Here is a 16,457-nt window from a genome sequence, read left to right as displayed (position 1 = left end):
GAAAGTCAAATGTGTTGGTAACATATTAATTTTCAAATTGAAATCGAATATCGGTATGCACAATTTGCGGTCAAATTGGCAAAAAGGGAGCCCAAAAAAAAGGGCGAGCAAGGAAAAATCGTCATGAAAATATGGGAGTTGGGAAAAGAGATTGGCCAAATTGTTACAGCATTTTGAACCTTCCATATATGAAATAAATACGGCATATATCGCGCAAACCAGCAAACAAGTTGAGTGACGACGATGCGTGTGTGAGCAAAGAAAGGTATTGAAAATGGCACCAGAGTCGCTCTCTGGGGAACACTCCACAGAGCGACTGGGGAAAAGTTCCCGATGAGACTACTTCTGTATCAATTTATTTCGTCCATACACTCTCTTGATGGCTAACAATAAAATAAAGAACAATTTCTGCATACCCATTTCAGGGAAAAAGTTGTGCGAAGGAAACACAAGGACTTTATAAAGGAAATTTCAAGCATTACAGGTTTACTCCAGTGGAAACTGACGGGATGTTTTAAGTTTTACAGGTTTAGACATTAATTTTTTTTGAAACTTTCATTTGAACACGATTTTATCAAAATCGGTTAGCACTTGGAGGGCACGAATTTTTAACCACAAACTTTAAGCTTAATTTTCTATTATAAAGAAAAACGTTTTTTTTTCAGATTTTCTTTTGACGAACTTCTAATATTTGAAGTTGCCCACACATAAATATAGGAATTTATCATGATAAGTTGATTAGATTTTAATCAATGCCGAAATAAAAAAGTCGAATTGGCAGAGATTACCAGTTTTGTCCATAGCCCATGAACTTTTCCTTTGACCGCAAGTCTTTATCTTTTATCATTCTTTTGTAATTAAATGTTAGATACAAAACCTCAGAAAATTAAATTCCAAATTTATAACCTCAATTTACCTTAATTTTTTCTTGTTATTGAGCACTGTGCTATTTTGTGATGATGATAATTTTCTCTCAAAAAGAAAATTTTCTTACAAGTTAACTTTTGACGTTTTTTAAAGAAATTGAAGTTCCCTACACAGAGAGGTTGAATTTATTACCTACGGAATGTTCAATAGACTTTGGTTATGTGGCGATTGGAAAAAAATCGATTGGCTACTGTGACCAAGAAAATCCTCCAAGGGTTAATGTAACAGATGTATGTAACATGAATTCGTAGTCATACGATGTTTGATATGGTTTGGATGGATTTTCATTTTAGGATGGTACACAGAAGCTGACTTTTTTTTTGAAGAAATTACTTCGGAAAATTGTGTGTACACGCTAAAAACATAAAAATTATAAACCAAGCCATGTTATTAATTCAATAAATAATTTAATTAAAATTATAAAAATAAACATTAGGAACAGAAAGATTTCAAGGGAGAAAAAAAGGAGAGAAAGCATAAAATCGAAGGGCACGTGCCAAAAGTAAAAATCTTGCGGGCGCCAACGTCCCTGATTGCATCTCTGAATTTTCCATGCGCAGCCAGCGCTACGGTGTCTATTGCACAAAACACAGTCAAACATGGCGTAAGGCTGCAAAAGCTGAGAAGTTCAGTGAATGCAATTTGCGAAAAAGTGCGATTTTTTCTGCGACAAGTGAACTTATTTGTGACTTTGGTGAAAAGTGAGGCATTTACAAGTGCACCCGTGCTAAAATGTCAGCAATTGAGGGGGTGGAACACATCGAAAAGGAGCATTTTTCCCGGAAAGAAAATGACGTCGAACCTCCCTGCCCGAGAACAATGACGACGACTGACGCGACACAGGCGGCACTTCGGGGAACTGCACAGCAACAACAACAAGTTGATGCGGGTGTATTGGTGCCCGTGGATGGTGGTGTGAGTGTCGAGCAGGGCGCTATGGGTGAGGGGCCACAGGGTGGCGGAGGTGCTGCTACGGGGGGTGGGGAAAGGCCCAAGGGGAAGCGGAAGTGCCGCCGTGGGCGTGCCAAAGCAAAGAGGAATAATAGTCAGGTGAAGCCCTATGCGTGGAAGATTCCTCTGTCCAGTAGGCGCTCCGCAGCCAGCATCCGGAGCTCCATTGTGCCATACAACACCAATAAATTCCTCATGGAGGATCACATGCCCGAAATGCAGGCACCAAAGGGACGTCAGCGTGATCCGAGCCTATCGCTGGATTCGGATGAGAACTACTTCTGTAGCCTGCCCGAGGATGAGGAGGAGTTCCTCACCAAAGAATTCAGCAGTGTGTATGAGAATGCAAAGTGCGAGCGCCTCGATGGGCTGACGAAGAGTCAACTGATCCAGGAGTACCTACAGCTGGAGGCCAACTTTGAGATGGTGAGCAAGAAGCTGAACAGAGAGAATACCCAGAGACATGCTGATGCCAAAGAACAGATGCTGCAGCACAACAGCTACGAGGTTCAGGATCACATTCGCAACCTCGAGGAGCAGATCCACAAGCTCACAGAAGATAATATGGGTGAGTCTCGTTTTTTTTTTCTTTTCTATTATATCTCTCCCCACATTTTCCCTAGATTTTCCAGGAATTTTCCACTTGATAAAAAAATAATTTCTCTGCAGTGTAAATATTATGCATTAAAAGAGTAATTTGCATTTATTTGAAGAAAAAAAAACGTTTTAAATATTTTAATAACGCCACTTGTTTAAGCACATGAAGAGAGAGAGAGAAGCTTTACGATAAAATACCTCTATTAAAATTTATGCAAAAAGTTGTGCTCACATTCGCGTCTATTTATTTATTTTACTCCTCGTACTGAATGTAGAAGAGCGAGTAGAAGGGAGTTAGTTGTGTTTAAGTACTTCAATTAATCGATTTTTGGTGAATAATCTCCTTCAAAAGTTTCAAGATTGTTTTATTAAATTTTTTTTTTACACAAAAAAAGCGCGAAAGAGCTTTTGAAAATAATTTTTTGCATTTGTTTTTAAACGTTTATGAAATTAGTGATGTTGATAAAATTTTAAGTTCGTGCATTTTATTACTGAAAATGTAATTGAAAAAGGAGTCTATTCACTTTTATTCATGTCATGACCTCAATTAACAAAATGTTGATGGTCATAAAACATTCAAAATGCGAGAAGGAATTTAGTTTTTCCAATAGGTAGGTATAGAATCAACTGGAAAAATCATCGAATTTTGTATTGCCCAAAAATGCTTCTACTGTAGGTATATCATGTGGTGACCAGCCCCAGAGTTATTTCGCAATGTGGTCACTCTTATGGAAATTAGTTTCTTATAGGTATTTGCGAAAATTGTGAACTTTCAAAGAAAATTTTTTTTAAATCTTTTTTTCTGTTTTTTTTTCTATGAAAACTCTATTGGTCTATCTCAACGTCTAATAAGATTTAAAAGCTACCAAAAAGAATTATCAAGAAAATTCTCCCTTTCTACTTCCCTGTTTAGAAAACTTCTCGAAAATTCTAGGCAAAAACATTCTTTGAAAAATCACTAAAAATCAGCTTTTGAATTGAACTTTTTTCTGTGAAATAGACCGAAGGTCTTGCTGATAAATCACAATGCTTAAATAGCAAAAAATAAAAACTTTCAGTTGATAAAATACGTATTATTGAAAATTCTAACCAAAAACATTCTTCGAAAACGCCATTAAAAATAATTTTTGCTTCAAAATGAACAAAAAACTTCTTTAAGTAATACAAGATTTTAATAAAACCTTATTTGTCGCTTACCCCGATCTAACGCATGACAATGCTCGTGCTCGTGAGTGTTTCATTAAAATGTATAAAAGATTAAGGGTTGAAATAATAAAGGACTGTTGTTCAATAAAAACTCATTTTCAAAAACAGAGCATTTTATTGGGGGTAAATCACCTTTTTGTTTAAAATAAAAACAGTTACATACATATTTTGAAAATCAGCCATTCGTTTTGAGAAGTAAGGAGTCTACCTGTTCCTTAATAAAAAAAAACAAAGGCTTTCGAGGGCTGCATTGTAAAACCGGCTAAGTCAGTTCGGAGCTCACACCGACTTAGCCGGTTTTACAATGCAGCCTTTGCTTTGATATTTTGATTTTTGACATAATGTACGAGGACTTGACACTCTCGGAATTTTGGAAGACAAAATACAATATAATCGAGGCAGCAGAGCTAATGGGACTGGCCTGGGATGAGGTGTCCACCAGAACACTAAAACACGCATGGAAACCCCTACTTCCAGAAATCACCAATAAAGACGAACTTTCTAGTCAACAATCCACAGGGGTTGTTGATGAAATAGTACTTATATCTGGGACAAAGAATTAATCTAGAAGTAGATGAGGAAGACATTGAAGAAATGACAGAAGAACCAACAATAGAATCTGTGGCGGAATCGCAAGCATTGGTGGATGAGGAAGAAAATGAAATTATTCCGAACGAAATTCTCGAGGAAGAATATTCACCGGCTCTAGTCGCCACTCAAGGTATCATTGAAAAATGGAAGGACGTAAGGACCTTTGTGGAAAAAAGGCATCCTAACCCATCACTAGCAAAGCAATTTGCTGAACTGTTTGAAAGCACTGTACTTGAAAAATTTATAGAAAAAAAATTAATCCATACTTACTTCGAGCCATGTTTACTACGGATCCCCACTATACTATCATTCTTCATGCATAGTTTAAAAAAAAACCTGATATTGACGTCATAGTTATAATTTTAGGCCTACCTTTGCCGACTTTCCTAGTTGAAAATGGGAAATTTCTCTTCCGATTTCTTATTCTTTTGTGACACTTTACAAAATTACGTGGGATACGTGGGATAAATTACATATGAGGAATTTTCCCATACATGTAGGGCTCCGAAAAATCGAACTTTTTGAAGCTTCGAAATGTGGAGAAAAAATCGAAGCACTGCAAAAGAACGGTTTTAAAATGCTTAGATTATTCGAATAATCGAATAAGATTTGAATATTTCAAAAAGCTTCGAAGCTTCGAATATCTAAGAATTATTCGAAGCTTCGAATCTTATTCGATTATTCGAATAATCGAAGCATTTTAAAAACGAAGCAGTTCTTTTGCAGTGCTTCGAATACGCTTCGATGCTTCGATGTTCAGATCGAAAGTCCGTGCCCTACATACAGGAACGGATAAACTCCTTTCAAACGACAGTTTATCAATCTTCCTAAAGTTTACTAAAGGAAATTATGCAAATTTTAAAAGCTCCACCATTTCGTGTAAACTTCGTATGAACTTTTTCGAAAATTCATAAGTTAATCTAACGACTATATGTTGCAAAGTACCTTTTAAAATAAATATTTTTCTATTCATCTCAAAAGTTGCTTTGTGTTTTAATAGCACTGCATGTACGTGAGATGCATACAAAAAAAACTCCGTGCTAAAAGTGCGTTTAAGAGCTAAAAGAGTGTGTAATTTTAGAGTAAAAATTGCAATTTCCTTTTTGAGAAAGTCGTTCTGGGTTGAAAAGAAGAAGCAGAAAAAAGGTGTTAGCGGTGCCAGGCCATAATTGATAGACTTTCCTGCACCACAATGTGTTGCATTGCCTCTTATTGCTCACTTCTACACGGTTATTTGACTTTATAATAATATTTCACATTGCTTTCCCATTCCTCCCGATAAGGCGTTATTTGAGTATGTGTGTGCAGTGTAGGTCTTCGTGGCCAATAAATAATAAATTTACCGGTGTTATCGCCCCCATTAACCTTCGACGGTGGTGCAGCAGGAGAATGATTGAAAATCTTTCTTTTTTTTGTGTCATTTGCAGATCTCAGCAGACAGTTGGAGTTCTACCGGAGCAATGTCCCTCCAGCAGCTAGAATGGTGTGCTCGAGTAGTGAGGACAGTGAGAGTGACAGCTCATCCAGTAGCAGTAGCTCCAGCAGCAGCAGCTGCTCGAGTCGTGAGCAGGTGACGATGTTCTGTGATGAGGAGGATGAAGCCCAGGCGATCCCGAAGGTGCCGCTCTGCAATGGCTACTCACATTCCCAGTCACCGCCACAGTACAATGGGGAACTCCTCAATGGGCAGCACCCACTGTCACCCAATCCTCAGTCACCCCCACAGTATAATCCCCTCTCGCCGCGTGGGTAAAGCCTCGCATCCACCACCAACGAAAGGCAATGCTTTTTAGATTCTCCATCACACACACACACATACCCCATTCCCAGGGATCTACTTCAATGAATTCCCCCAGACATCCCTCGAAATACCCAGGAGAAATGTGAAAGGAACAATTGATAATAAAATTGCTTAAATTTTCTAAAGAAATAAAAGGGATGTTTCATTTTGACGACAATTTATTCGTTTTCCGTGTCTTTGGGACAGGAGCTGAGGGATTTTCACCACTGTAGAAGGTTTTCAGCAACTCCATGGCCTCATCAGCACGTACGCCACCCTTGCAGGGGGTTCTCTCTTCAGGTGGAAGCAGTTGTGTCACATCCAAAACAGTTGAGCCACCAAAACGATCGTTAACGCAGCCAAAGATGATTTCACGCACTTTGAGCTGATTCAGGGCTGAAAGGCACATGATGCAGGGCTCCACTGTTACGACAACTGATATTTCCGGGAAGACACTTCGGAAGTCCTCGTCTGTGAAGGGAACGTCTTGAAATCTTTGATTTTTGATTGGTAGGATCAGGAAGGATGAAAAACCGAAAATTTCAAAGTCGGAAGTTTTGGCCAAAAATGTCTTATTTGAGCTCAAAGAAACCCCTGAAAATTATTAGAACGTAATTCCACCCGCTGGATTCCTTACGGTCCTAAAGAGGTTAAGGCTAGAAGTTAAAAATTTTAGTAAATTCTTCAGATTTTGACTAGTCTTTCATCGATAGTTCCTACTTGAGAATCGGTCAAGCCGTTTAGCTAATAAAGCTATCAACAGAGATGGACGAAAATTTCCGAATCCGATCGTTCTATCAGAAGTGGAAAAATTGTTATTGAAATAAACTTCGAAATATTTCGGATAAGGCGATCGGACACGAAAAGTTGCGAAGCGGTTAGAAGCTTCTCGTCAATCTGTTAAGGCCTTAAGGGAGGTCTCTTTTGAGAGCATGGTTAAATTAAATGTTTTAATTTTTTCTTGAGGTTTTTCTTATACTCGGTTTTTAAGTGTTGGCCACATTTGTAAACTAATTATTGAAGAGTAAAAAATCACTTTCCGCCATCTTAGGTGCGACGCCATCTTGTGATTTTCCTCAAAGCACAAAGGTAGGTTTTTCTCAGAATCTACTGGATGGATTTTGATGGGGTGAAATGAAAAGCAAATGAAAGAAGAAATACCAATGCAGATTTTGATGTACCAGAATTTGGAATTTCCATTCTGGGGCTGAGAAAAGTGGAAAAATGTGACTGTTGTTCAGATATTTTTGACGTAAAAACAAAAATATTTATTTTTAAAAACAAAAATATTTCTTTCGATAATTTAAAAATGGCTTGACCGATTTTGTTCAAATCGAATTTTAATACATAAATGCTCTGCGATTGTCTAAAAAATTGCATTTTCGAGAAATTGTCACAAAAAACGATAAAATTAAAAAAGAAAAGCCTTTTTTTGTGATCAACAGATTAGATTCTCTTCAGTGTTCAGCTTCTTTCTAACTAATCCCGCCACGGAGTTAAAAGGAATTTTAAATGGTTTGAATGTTTATTTATCAAGATAAAGGAATGTTTAACATAAGATTGCATTTAAAATTCACATCCCAAATGAATAATTTGGGAAAATACAGGGTAAGTACATGAAAATCTTATTTAGCAGGTTTTTTTTTTATTAATTCTGGGATAGGCTCACCTTCATCTTTGGCCGTTTGGAGTATTTTATCGATGCAGATCATTTCAGCGTGTCTTGTTGCATTTTTTGTGTCATTCACTTCATTCCCACCGGAAGCAATAATTGTCCCATTGCGAATGAAGAGACATCCAACGGGGACTTCTCCTCTCTTTAGCGCCTCCTTTGCTTCCGCCAGAGCATCCACCATAAAGTGTGTTACTGACGCTTCCGGAGAAAGCGATCGATGTCGTTCTCGATGAGCCAATTTCGTGCCTTCTCGTCCCAATTGGTGTTGTTGAGACTCCTGGGACTCGGATGTGGTAAGCATTTGTGGGCAATTGAACTGTCTATTGCGTTCTGCTTGAAAAGCTCCTTTACGCGATCCTCAACGTAGCGTCCAATTGAGATGATAATTCGAGGTTCCAGGAGATTTATTGCCTCTGCGAGGCTTTTGTTGCAAATCTCCTGAAGCTTCCGTTTCTCTGTGCCCTGAAAACCAAAAAAGTCATTAAATACATTAAGAAAACAAAAAACTGTTAAAGAAAATCTCCACCTTGAGCTCAGCTGGGGTAATATTTCTTCCGGAGGAATGGAAGAAAGCCAAAGGGCAGAGATTGTAGACAAAGCAGTTCTCGAAGAAATTCTCAGGTGGTCCACAGAGTGATTCAAATAGCCCCCAGAATCTCTGACCACTCTGCTCGGCTCGTGTACAATTCAGTCCCTCCACAGGGCGCACAGAAAGCTCTCCTGGTGGTTTCTCAACGTTCCCTTCGAGCCTCATCCAATCCCTAATCGCTGGAATATACCCAAAAGGTACCTACGGAAACAACAGAGATGAGAATCATAAACACAGATCCCCAAGAGATGGTGTATTGTACCCCAGTTTGGCACATCCCCCATGGTCCTGGATTCATCCCAACAAGCACAATGTGCTTCCTGTCGTTTAGAAACTTTCTCATATAGGCGCAATGCAATTCCGAAGCATATTCAATGGGGTTGTACACAGCACTAACGGGGGCACTAAATTGCAACTCCCGGAGCTCAGTATTCATCCGGATTTCCACATCATAGAGCTTTTGCCAGAGCGGTACGGAAAATAAATTTGAGGTTATGGCGCTTCCGAGTTCTGTTTCCTTCGCTGTTGGCTCCTCCTGGACATTGTCTGCACTTTGATGGTTCCCCGAAAGGTTCCTCTTGAGCTTCTTGCTTAACATTTTCACTTAAAATTACCTCAAAATCTGAGAAATCCCAAAATTTGCGTAAAAGTGAAGTGGTTTTCCTGGAATGTTGTTGTTTACTTTTATTTCTGAATAGTTGAGGTTGGAAAGTAATTGAACTTCCAGTTAAATTGTTTGAGAACTTTGAGCTTTTTTTCTTAAAATTTTTTAACTGATTTTAATTTAATTAATTTTTATACATTATGCAAAAAATAAGACGAATAATTCACGCAAAATTACACAGATAAATAAAAATAATTAAATGAACCTACCGCCTTTTCAAAATCGCCAATTCATTTCCAGTCTTTCCAGGCGCGTATAAAAATTTCGATTTATTCCACAAGATGGCAGCAGAAACACATAAATTGAACAATTTCTCAAAAAACACCGTTATAAAACGGTCAACATAAAAGAAAATTGATTTTCATTCAAAATTTTCATATTCAAAGAAAAAAACTCCCCGTCGTCTTCATAATAGACTTTTATTTTGCATTTTGTTTCGCATAAATGCACATTCACACTATTTACAATGACAATTTATCAATTTCTCTGTATGGCGTCCTTTAATGATTCCTAACCTAATTACTTAAAAAGAAAAATTGCACGATGACTTTCACAAATCGTGCACATGAAAAGGATTTCGAGAGGGACATGGAAAAGAAACATGAAAGTCAATCAGTACACATAATTACATCATTATAAATACCCCGCCACCGGAAAATGTCCCAAAAAGAGCCAAAAGTAGCGCATCTTAAGCCCTATACAGCCAGGATGCTCTCTAATGGCTCCTATTCGTGTTGCTGATGCTAAGATTGCATCATTTTATATTATTGATAGTAAAAGTAAATCAGTTCAAAGTGGTTTTTTTGTTTCTTAGCATTAAAAATGTGGCATTGTAGCCGCTACTTCCTGACTGAATTTGACGAAAAACTACCTAATGGCCTATCTCGCTAGGAAATCATCTCTCTCTCACTCTATAATCTATATTCGCAGGCTTCGACCTCGTCCGAGGTTGATCCATTCGATTGGAATTCGGTTGCGTTCATCGTATGTGTTGACTCGGCAGTTGGGGATTCTAGCAGGTTTCTCGCAACGTCTACTCACATGCCAGTAAGCATATCCTTTTGGACATCTGTAGACAGTTCCTTCGAGTTTCTCTTCCTCCAATGATCTACTACACTTAACGAACATCGTGCTGCACGTGGTATCCTCGAACGGGAAGTAACCTTCTTTAGGACAAAGCCGTTTTGGTCTGCGGAGTTGAATCTGTAAAAGAAAAACAATGCGAATTTTTTCGTTCACGGATCATTACTGCAGTTGAACTTACTGTTGATCGCTTCTCAACGAAACCACGTAGAGAACGTCTTGATGATGACTGACAGGGGGTCGTTTGCTCCGGAGGTAAGCACTGTGTTTGTTCATCATCGTAAATTGTTCCTTCAGGACAGCTGAAGACAACAATGTTGTAGTCTTCACTATCTGGTTGCTGTGTGCACTGATAGAATTGACTGCAGTTCTGTGGATGACGTCTAAATCCTGTGGGACAAACAAAGTATGCCTGGCCACTCTCTAGAGGAGGACACGAAGAATTCTGCGGAGGACTCTCCGTGGTACCCTCTGTTGTGCCCTCTGTGGTACCCTCAGTTGTTCCCTCTGTCGACTCAGTTGTACCCTCAGTGGTGGATTCTGTACTTTCCGTAGTACCTTCAGTTGTGGTGGAATCTGTCGTTTCCGTTGAACCTTCAGTTGTAGTAGAGTCTGTTGTTTCTGTAGTACCCTCAGTAGTGGTTGATTCTGTAGTGCCTTCAGTTGTGGTGGATTCTGTACTTTCTGTAGCAGCTTCTGTTGTTGTAGAGTCGGTAGTAGCTTCAGTAGTGGTGGAATCAGTTGTACCTTCAGTAGTAGTGGATTCTGTACTCTCTGTAGTACCTTTGTAATATAGAGAGATTGTATTACAAAGAAAGAACGAAAGTGCATAAAACGTTTCGGCTCTTCCTCTTTTGAAAGGAAGGTAGATGGCGCATGGAATCGTTTTAAAAAGTTTTGGGGATATGTGAAATACAAGGAGGACTTTACTCTTATTCACAAGATCACTTAAGAATGGAACTCTCGGGGATTTTCTTCCCTTCAGAGATTGTATTATTATCTTAGAATAGATATGCAATGGCCGTACCTTCAGTTGTGGTTGAGTCTGTATTAGCTTCAGTGGTAGTGGATTCTGTACTCTCTGTAGTACCTTCAGTTGTCGTAGATTCTGTACTTTCTGTGGTTCCTTCAGTTGTGGTTGACTCTGTTCCTTCTGTTGTTGTAGATTCTGTAGTACCTTCTGTTGTGGTTGAATCCGTTGTACCTTCTGTTGTGGTTGATTCCGTACTTTCTGTAGTACCTTCTGTTGTGGTTGACTCTGTTCCTTCTGTTGTTGTAGATTCTGTAGTTCCTTCTGTTGTGGTTGATTCCGTAGTACCTTCTGTTGTGGTTGATTCCGTACTTTCTGTAGTACCTTCTGTTGTGGTTGACTCTGTTCCTTCTGTTGTTGTAGACTCTGTAGTACCTTCTGTTGTGGTTGATTCCGTACTTTCTGTAGTACCTTCTGTTGTCGTTGATTCCGTACTTTCTGTAGTTGCTTCAGTTGTGGTTGATTCCGTACTTTCTGTAGTACCTTCTGTTGTCGTAGATTCTGTACTTTCTGTAGTTGCTTCAGTTGTAGTGGATTCCGTACTTTCTGTTGTACCTTTGTTATATAGAGAGATAGTATTACAAAGATGGGCGAAAGTGCCCAAAACGTTTCGGCCCTTCCTCTTTTGAGAGGAAGGTAGATAGCGCAAGAGGTCTTTTTAAGGAAACTTGGGAGCTGACTGAGTTTAGCTTTTACAACATTTTTGGTTGTATATGAATGGGAATGAACGGAAATGTGGTCACCATGAACGCTCGAAAGCAAATGATCTTGTGAATGGGAGGAAAGTCCTCCTTGCATATTCGCTTACCCTCGAATTTGCACTAGTCGGCGCGACATCTACATACGTTCCCCTCAAAAGAGAAAGGTACGGAACTGTCGGGGATTTTCTTCCCTTCAGAGATTGTACTACTATCTTAGAATAGATATGAAATGATCTTACCTTCTGTTGTGGTGGATTCTGTACTCTCAGTCGTACCTTCAGTGGTAGTGGATTCGGTACTTTCAGTTGTACCCTCCGTCGTTGTAGACTCTGTACTTTCTGTGGTTGCTTCAGTTGTGGTAGAACCTGTAGTTTCCTCTCTTGGCGATTCGGTTGTAGTTGTGGTGGTAGTTGTCGTAGTTGTTGTAGTAGTGGTTGTGGTAGTTGTTGAAGAAGATGTTGTTTCTTCACCCGTTTGGTTTTCAGATGGAGGGGGAGTCTTGCAGTTCCTCGGTGGTTGTACACTTTCGGGATAGTTACACGTTTCGAGAGCTGGATCCCAAATAGTACCTTCTCCACATTCAAAGTGATACAATGAGAATTTCTCTCCATTATTTTCCCAGTCAACACAACGATAGAACTTCCTACAGTCATCGGGATTTGGGAAGAATCCAGCTTCCTCGCATTTTATTTCACTCGTTGTATTTCCACATGGTGCAGCAGTTGTAGATTCCGTTGAAGATGATGATGAGGATTCCGAGCTAGAGGATGAACCGGTTGTTGTAGATGATGTTGTTGAACTGCTAGATGGTGCAGATGTTGTAGAACTGCTGGATGATGAAGATGTGGTTGTACTGCTACCAGTTGTGGTGCTCGAACTGCTTGTCGTTGTGGATTCAGAACTCGATGGCGATGAAGTTGTAGTACTAGATGGCGGTGCAGATGATCCCGATTGATTTTGACAAGCAGGGACATCCCTTTCGTGATTACATGTCTGAGCAGCATCATCCCAGGCTGTTCCTTCTCCACACACAAAATCATATTTAGTGAATCCGCCATTTCCGTCGTCTACACATCTATAGAATTTATGACAATCATCTGGATCCCCAAAGAAGCCTTCTCTTTCACAGGTACCACTGGAAGGCGAAGATGTCGTACTTCCCTGATTAGGTGCTTGTGACGATGAAGATGGTGGTGCGCTTGTTGTTGTGGTCGTAGTTGTAGTCGTTGTTGATGATGACGAAGAACTTGATGAACTTGGTGGTGCGCTTGATGATGACTGTGTTGTTGTTGTTGAACTCTGTGGACTCGATGTTGTACTTTGTGAGGAAGAGGAACTGCTAGTTGTGGTTGAACTTGGTGGTGCTGAAGATGAAGACGATGGTGGTGGAGAGCTTGAACTTCCACTTTTGCATCTTTCAACAGAGTCTTCATAATTGCACGTTTGAGCAGCTTCATCCCATGCAGTTCCTTGACCACATGTAAAGTCATGCCTTGTGTAGCCTCCTTGGCCATCGCTTACGCATCTGTAGAATTTGTGACAGTCCTCAGGATCAGCCATGAATCCTTCACCTTCACACTCCGTACCAGCTGGTTGCGAGCTAGGTGTAGTGCTAGTTGTCCCATTTTGACAAGGGGCAGCAGTAGTTGATTCAGTTTCTTTAGGTGCCTCGGAAGATGAACTTGGAGCAGATGTGGTTGTTGACGATGATGTTGTTGTTGACGATGACGTTGTTGATGAAGACGTAGTTGTTGATGATGAGGTTGTAGACGATTGTGTTGAACTTTCCGTGGATTGGGGTTGCTGACTAGTAGAACTTTCAGTGGAAGATCCTCCGCCACCTGATGACTCAGTTGATCCAGATGATGTCCCGGTTCCACACGGTGGGGCACTATCCTGAGGATAGTTACATGATGTTGTTGCTGTATCCCAGACAGTTCCTTCTCCGCAACTGAATTCGTAGCGAGTGAAGCCTCCATTTCCATCACTAACGCATCGATAGAATTTCTTGCAGTCGCTTTCATGTGGAATGAATCCCTCTTCTCTACATTGACCATCGGATGATGGTGGCTGAGAAGTTGTACTAGATCCGGAGGATTGCTGAGTTGTTGATGATGGAGCTTGCGAAGATGAAGAAGCAGTTGTTGATGAGGATGGAGCTTGTGTAGTTGTAGAAGCTGTAGTTGTTGACGATGGAGCTGACGAAGACGAAGAAGATGTTGTAGTTGAGGACGGAGCTTGTGAAGATGTGGTAGTAGCGGATGTTGTTGATTGAGTTGCTTGCGAAGATGATGATTCAGATGAAGACGGTGCTTGACTGGAAGATTCTCCACCTGATCCACCCGTATTACTTCCCGTTCCACATTTAGGATCTTTCACAGCCCATGGGTAGTTGCAAGTATCCTGTTCACTATCCCAAACAGTTCCTTCTGCACAAGTGAATTCATAGCGATCGTATCCACCTTTGCCATTATCGACACATCGATAGAATTTGCGACAGTCTTCGGGATCACCCATAAAGCCATCTCTTTCGCATTTTCCACCTGATCCAGAACTAGTATCAGAACCAGAAGAAGATCCCGAACTACCCTGACCACTATCTGTAGAACTACTGGAAGATTCTGATCCAGATGACGATTGACTACTACTATCAGTGGATGAACTACTTGACTCAGATGTTGAACTGCTGCTTTGTCCACTATCCGTTGAGGAACTACTAGATCCTGAAGATGATTCGGAAGTCGATGAGCTTCCGCTCTGGTTATTTTCATTATTGGTCTGATTCATTTCACTCGATGAACTGCTCTCAGAGCCTGAACTGGATGAGCTTTGACTATTACTCTGATCTGTGGATGAGCTACTGGATGATTGGTCTGTAGAAGAGCTACTAGACGATTGGTCTGTTGAAGAGCTACTAGATGATTGATCTGTCGAAGAGCTACTAGATGATTGGTCAGTTGAAGAACCACTAGATGATTGATTTTGCTCAGAAGTAGAACTACTACCACTGCTCTGGCTGCTGCTTTCAGTCTGTGAGCTACTTTGTTCTGAGCCTGACGAAGAGCTACTACTCTGTTGCTCTTCACTTGATGAAGAGGATGAGCTTGAGCTAGAGCTGGATTGCTCGGTTGAAGACTGAGTACTCGATGATGTACTACTGCTACTGCTGGAACTACTGGATGAACTACTAGATGAACTGCTTGATGAGCTGCTTGAGGAACTGCTCGATGAACTGCTGGATGAGCTACTTGATGAACTACTCGATGAACTACTGCTACTGGAGCTACTTGTGCTATTTTGCGAAGATGACGATGATGAGGAAGAGGTATCATTTGATGAGGAGCTGGAACTTTGTGAACTCGTTGATTGGTAGTCATCTCCCATTGATGCTGTTGTTGCTCTGCCTCCACATCGTTCAACGAGGTAGTCATGGTTACATCCTTGAATACTTTCATCCCAGGCTGTGCCTTCACCACATTCAAATTCGTAGCGGTTGTACTGTCCCTCTCCGTTCGATACACAGCGGTAGAACTTACGACAATCTGTTGGGTGTGCAATGAATCCTTCGCCTTTGCAGAGACCCTCCTTGTCCGTTGTGTCTGGAGCTGGTTCTGCATCGGGTTCGGGTTCAGGCTCAGCTCCTGGTTCAGGTTCTGGTTCAGGCTGAGGTTGTGGAGTTGTAGTTGTTGTGGTTTTAGTTGTGGTTTTCTTTGTTGTTGTTGTTGTAGGTGTGGTTGATGGTGCTGTTGATGCTTGTGTTGTGGACGATGGTGCTGGTTGCTGTGAATCATGCTCCGATTCTGGATTCACAGAATTCGAAGCAAGACCACATTTTTCGTTGTTGGCATCGCTTGGGTGAACACAGACATTGTTCCCGGATGAGAAGACAGTACCTGGGCCACAGGTGAAGCGGTAATCAGTTAAGCCCCCATTGCCATTGTCCACACATCGATGAAAGACAGCGCAGTCATCTGGATCCGCATGGTATCCTTCACTTTCGCATTTGAATGATTCTGCAAGAAGATGGAGAGAAAAGAGGAAAGTGCTGAAATATCTTGTCTATTATGTGCAATCGTCTATTGACTTTATTGTCTCTCCTCGTAAGAGTGAAGTCAATAAAATAGTGGGATTAAACTTGAAAGTCAACATTCACATGGCTGTGGAGGAGACATTTGGTGATATTTTGTGGAATCATCCCGAGAGAGCTCTTGCGCGCGCGGGAATTGTGAAGTGGATAATACGGAGGTGGTTGGACACTCAACAAATGGAAATATGCAAATGGTCAGATTTTACGACGGTAATCATGATATTTTCTCAACTTCCCCCATAATCATCTAAAATGCTTCTAAGTTGGTGCCAAGCACATGCCTGAGCGCAGCATATTCTCAACAAGACGGAAAGTATTTTGATATTCGCAAGAGGTGGTCGGGTGGGTGGGAAATTTTTCACCGCACATCACACCATACGCCAAGCCGGGGGGAATATCAAAATGGAAGAAGGGAGTTATAATATTATACCAATGGGAAGGAGGAGAGACATTTTGAATTAATAAGCAATTATGCATGGAATTTATGGAGCATGGTAGAGTTGGCACAAAAGTTGCACTGCCATTTTTATTTAATTCACTTCGACATGGGGGATGAGGGCAAAAATAGTCCCTGTG

The 16,457-nt window shown here is 40.6% G+C and overlaps 6 protein-coding genes across 9 annotated transcripts in view; 3 read left to right on the top strand and 3 right to left on the bottom strand.

Annotated features, from left to right (window-relative positions):
• Positions 1-16,457, top strand: part of LOC129797635 (cytochrome P450 6A1-like) — a 690,618-nt gene that overhangs the window by 278,930 nt on the left and 395,231 nt on the right. The window lies entirely within an intron of this gene.
• Positions 1-16,457, top strand: part of LOC129797630 (cytochrome P450 6a9-like) — a 667,408-nt gene that overhangs the window by 255,720 nt on the left and 395,231 nt on the right. The window lies entirely within an intron of this gene.
• On the top strand, positions 1,506-6,207 carry LOC129797625 (protein HEXIM1). The gene is made up of 2 exons (XM_055840391.1): positions 1,506-2,446; positions 5,700-6,207. Exons 1-2 carry the CDS (start codon positions 1,660-1,662, stop codon positions 6,023-6,025), a joined length of 1,113 nt encoding a protein of 370 aa, XP_055696366.1. The 5' UTR covers positions 1,506-1,659; the 3' UTR covers positions 6,026-6,207.
• Positions 6,200-8,155, bottom strand: LOC129797742 (tRNA-specific adenosine deaminase 2). Its single transcript, XM_055840577.1, has 2 exons — positions 7,722-8,155; positions 6,200-6,523 (listed from the first exon to the last, which is right to left on the bottom strand). Exons 1-2 carry the CDS (start codon positions 8,026-8,028, stop codon positions 6,216-6,218), a joined length of 615 nt encoding a protein of 204 aa, XP_055696552.1. The 5' UTR covers positions 8,029-8,155; the 3' UTR covers positions 6,200-6,215.
• Positions 8,086-8,914, bottom strand: LOC129785954 (single-strand selective monofunctional uracil DNA glycosylase). The gene is made up of 3 exons (XM_055820689.1): positions 8,579-8,914; positions 8,235-8,517; positions 8,086-8,189 (listed from the first exon to the last, which is right to left on the bottom strand). The coding sequence occupies exons 1-3, from the start codon at positions 8,912-8,914 to the stop codon at positions 8,086-8,088; spliced, it is 723 nt and encodes a 240-aa protein (XP_055676664.1).
• Positions 9,375-16,457, bottom strand: part of LOC129797426 (mucin-2) — a 37,106-nt gene continuing 30,023 nt past the window's right edge. Inside the window, exons 3-6 of one of the 2 annotated variants that reach the window (XM_055839966.1) lie at positions 12,034-15,807; positions 11,091-11,648; positions 10,245-10,846; positions 9,375-10,183 (exon numbers count right to left, since the gene is read on the bottom strand). In XM_055839966.1, the coding sequence (XP_055695941.1) occupies positions 9,899-10,183; positions 10,245-10,846; positions 11,091-11,648; positions 12,034-15,807 (5,219 nt within the window). In that variant the 3' untranslated portion in view covers positions 9,375-9,898. The remainder of the gene's footprint in view (positions 10,184-10,244; positions 10,847-11,090; positions 11,649-12,033; positions 15,808-16,457) is intronic. The other variant, XM_055839967.1, reaches the window with a different exon arrangement.

The sequence above is a fragment of the Lutzomyia longipalpis genome, chromosome 1 (genome assembly GCF_024334085.1).
Source record: "Lutzomyia longipalpis isolate SR_M1_2022 chromosome 1, ASM2433408v1".
NCBI lineage: Eukaryota > Metazoa > Arthropoda > Insecta > Diptera > Psychodidae > Lutzomyia > Lutzomyia longipalpis.
Note: the sequence above shows the minus strand (reverse complement) of the source record. Positions and strands in the feature narration are given on the sequence as shown.

Coding starts and splice junctions, on each gene's coding strand:
- LOC129797625 (XM_055840391.1), top strand. CDS start 1,660: ATGTCAGCAATTGAGGGGGTGGAACACATCGAAAAGGAGCATTTTTCC. Junction 2,447..5,699: donor GCTCACAGAAGATAATATGG/GTGAGTCTCGTT, acceptor TGTCATTTGCAG/ATCTCAGCAGACAGTTGGAG.
- LOC129797742 (XM_055840577.1), bottom strand. CDS start 8,028: ATGCTTACCACATCCGAGTCCCAGGAGTCTCAACAACACCAATTGGGA. Junction 6,524..7,721: donor CCAAACGGCCAAAGATGAAG/GTGAGCCTATCC, acceptor TTCCCTTCACAG/ACGAGGACTTCCGAAGTGTC.
- LOC129785954 (XM_055820689.1), bottom strand. CDS start 8,914: ATGTTAAGCAAGAAGCTCAAGAGGAACCTTTCGGGGAACCATCAAAGT. Junction 8,518..8,578: donor GGGGGATGTGCCAAACTGGG/GTACAATACACC, acceptor TTGTTTCCGTAG/GTACCTTTTGGGTATATTCC. Junction 8,190..8,234: donor GGTGGAGATTTTCTTTAACA/GTTTTTTGTTTT, acceptor TTTGGTTTTCAG/GGCACAGAGAAACGGAAGCT.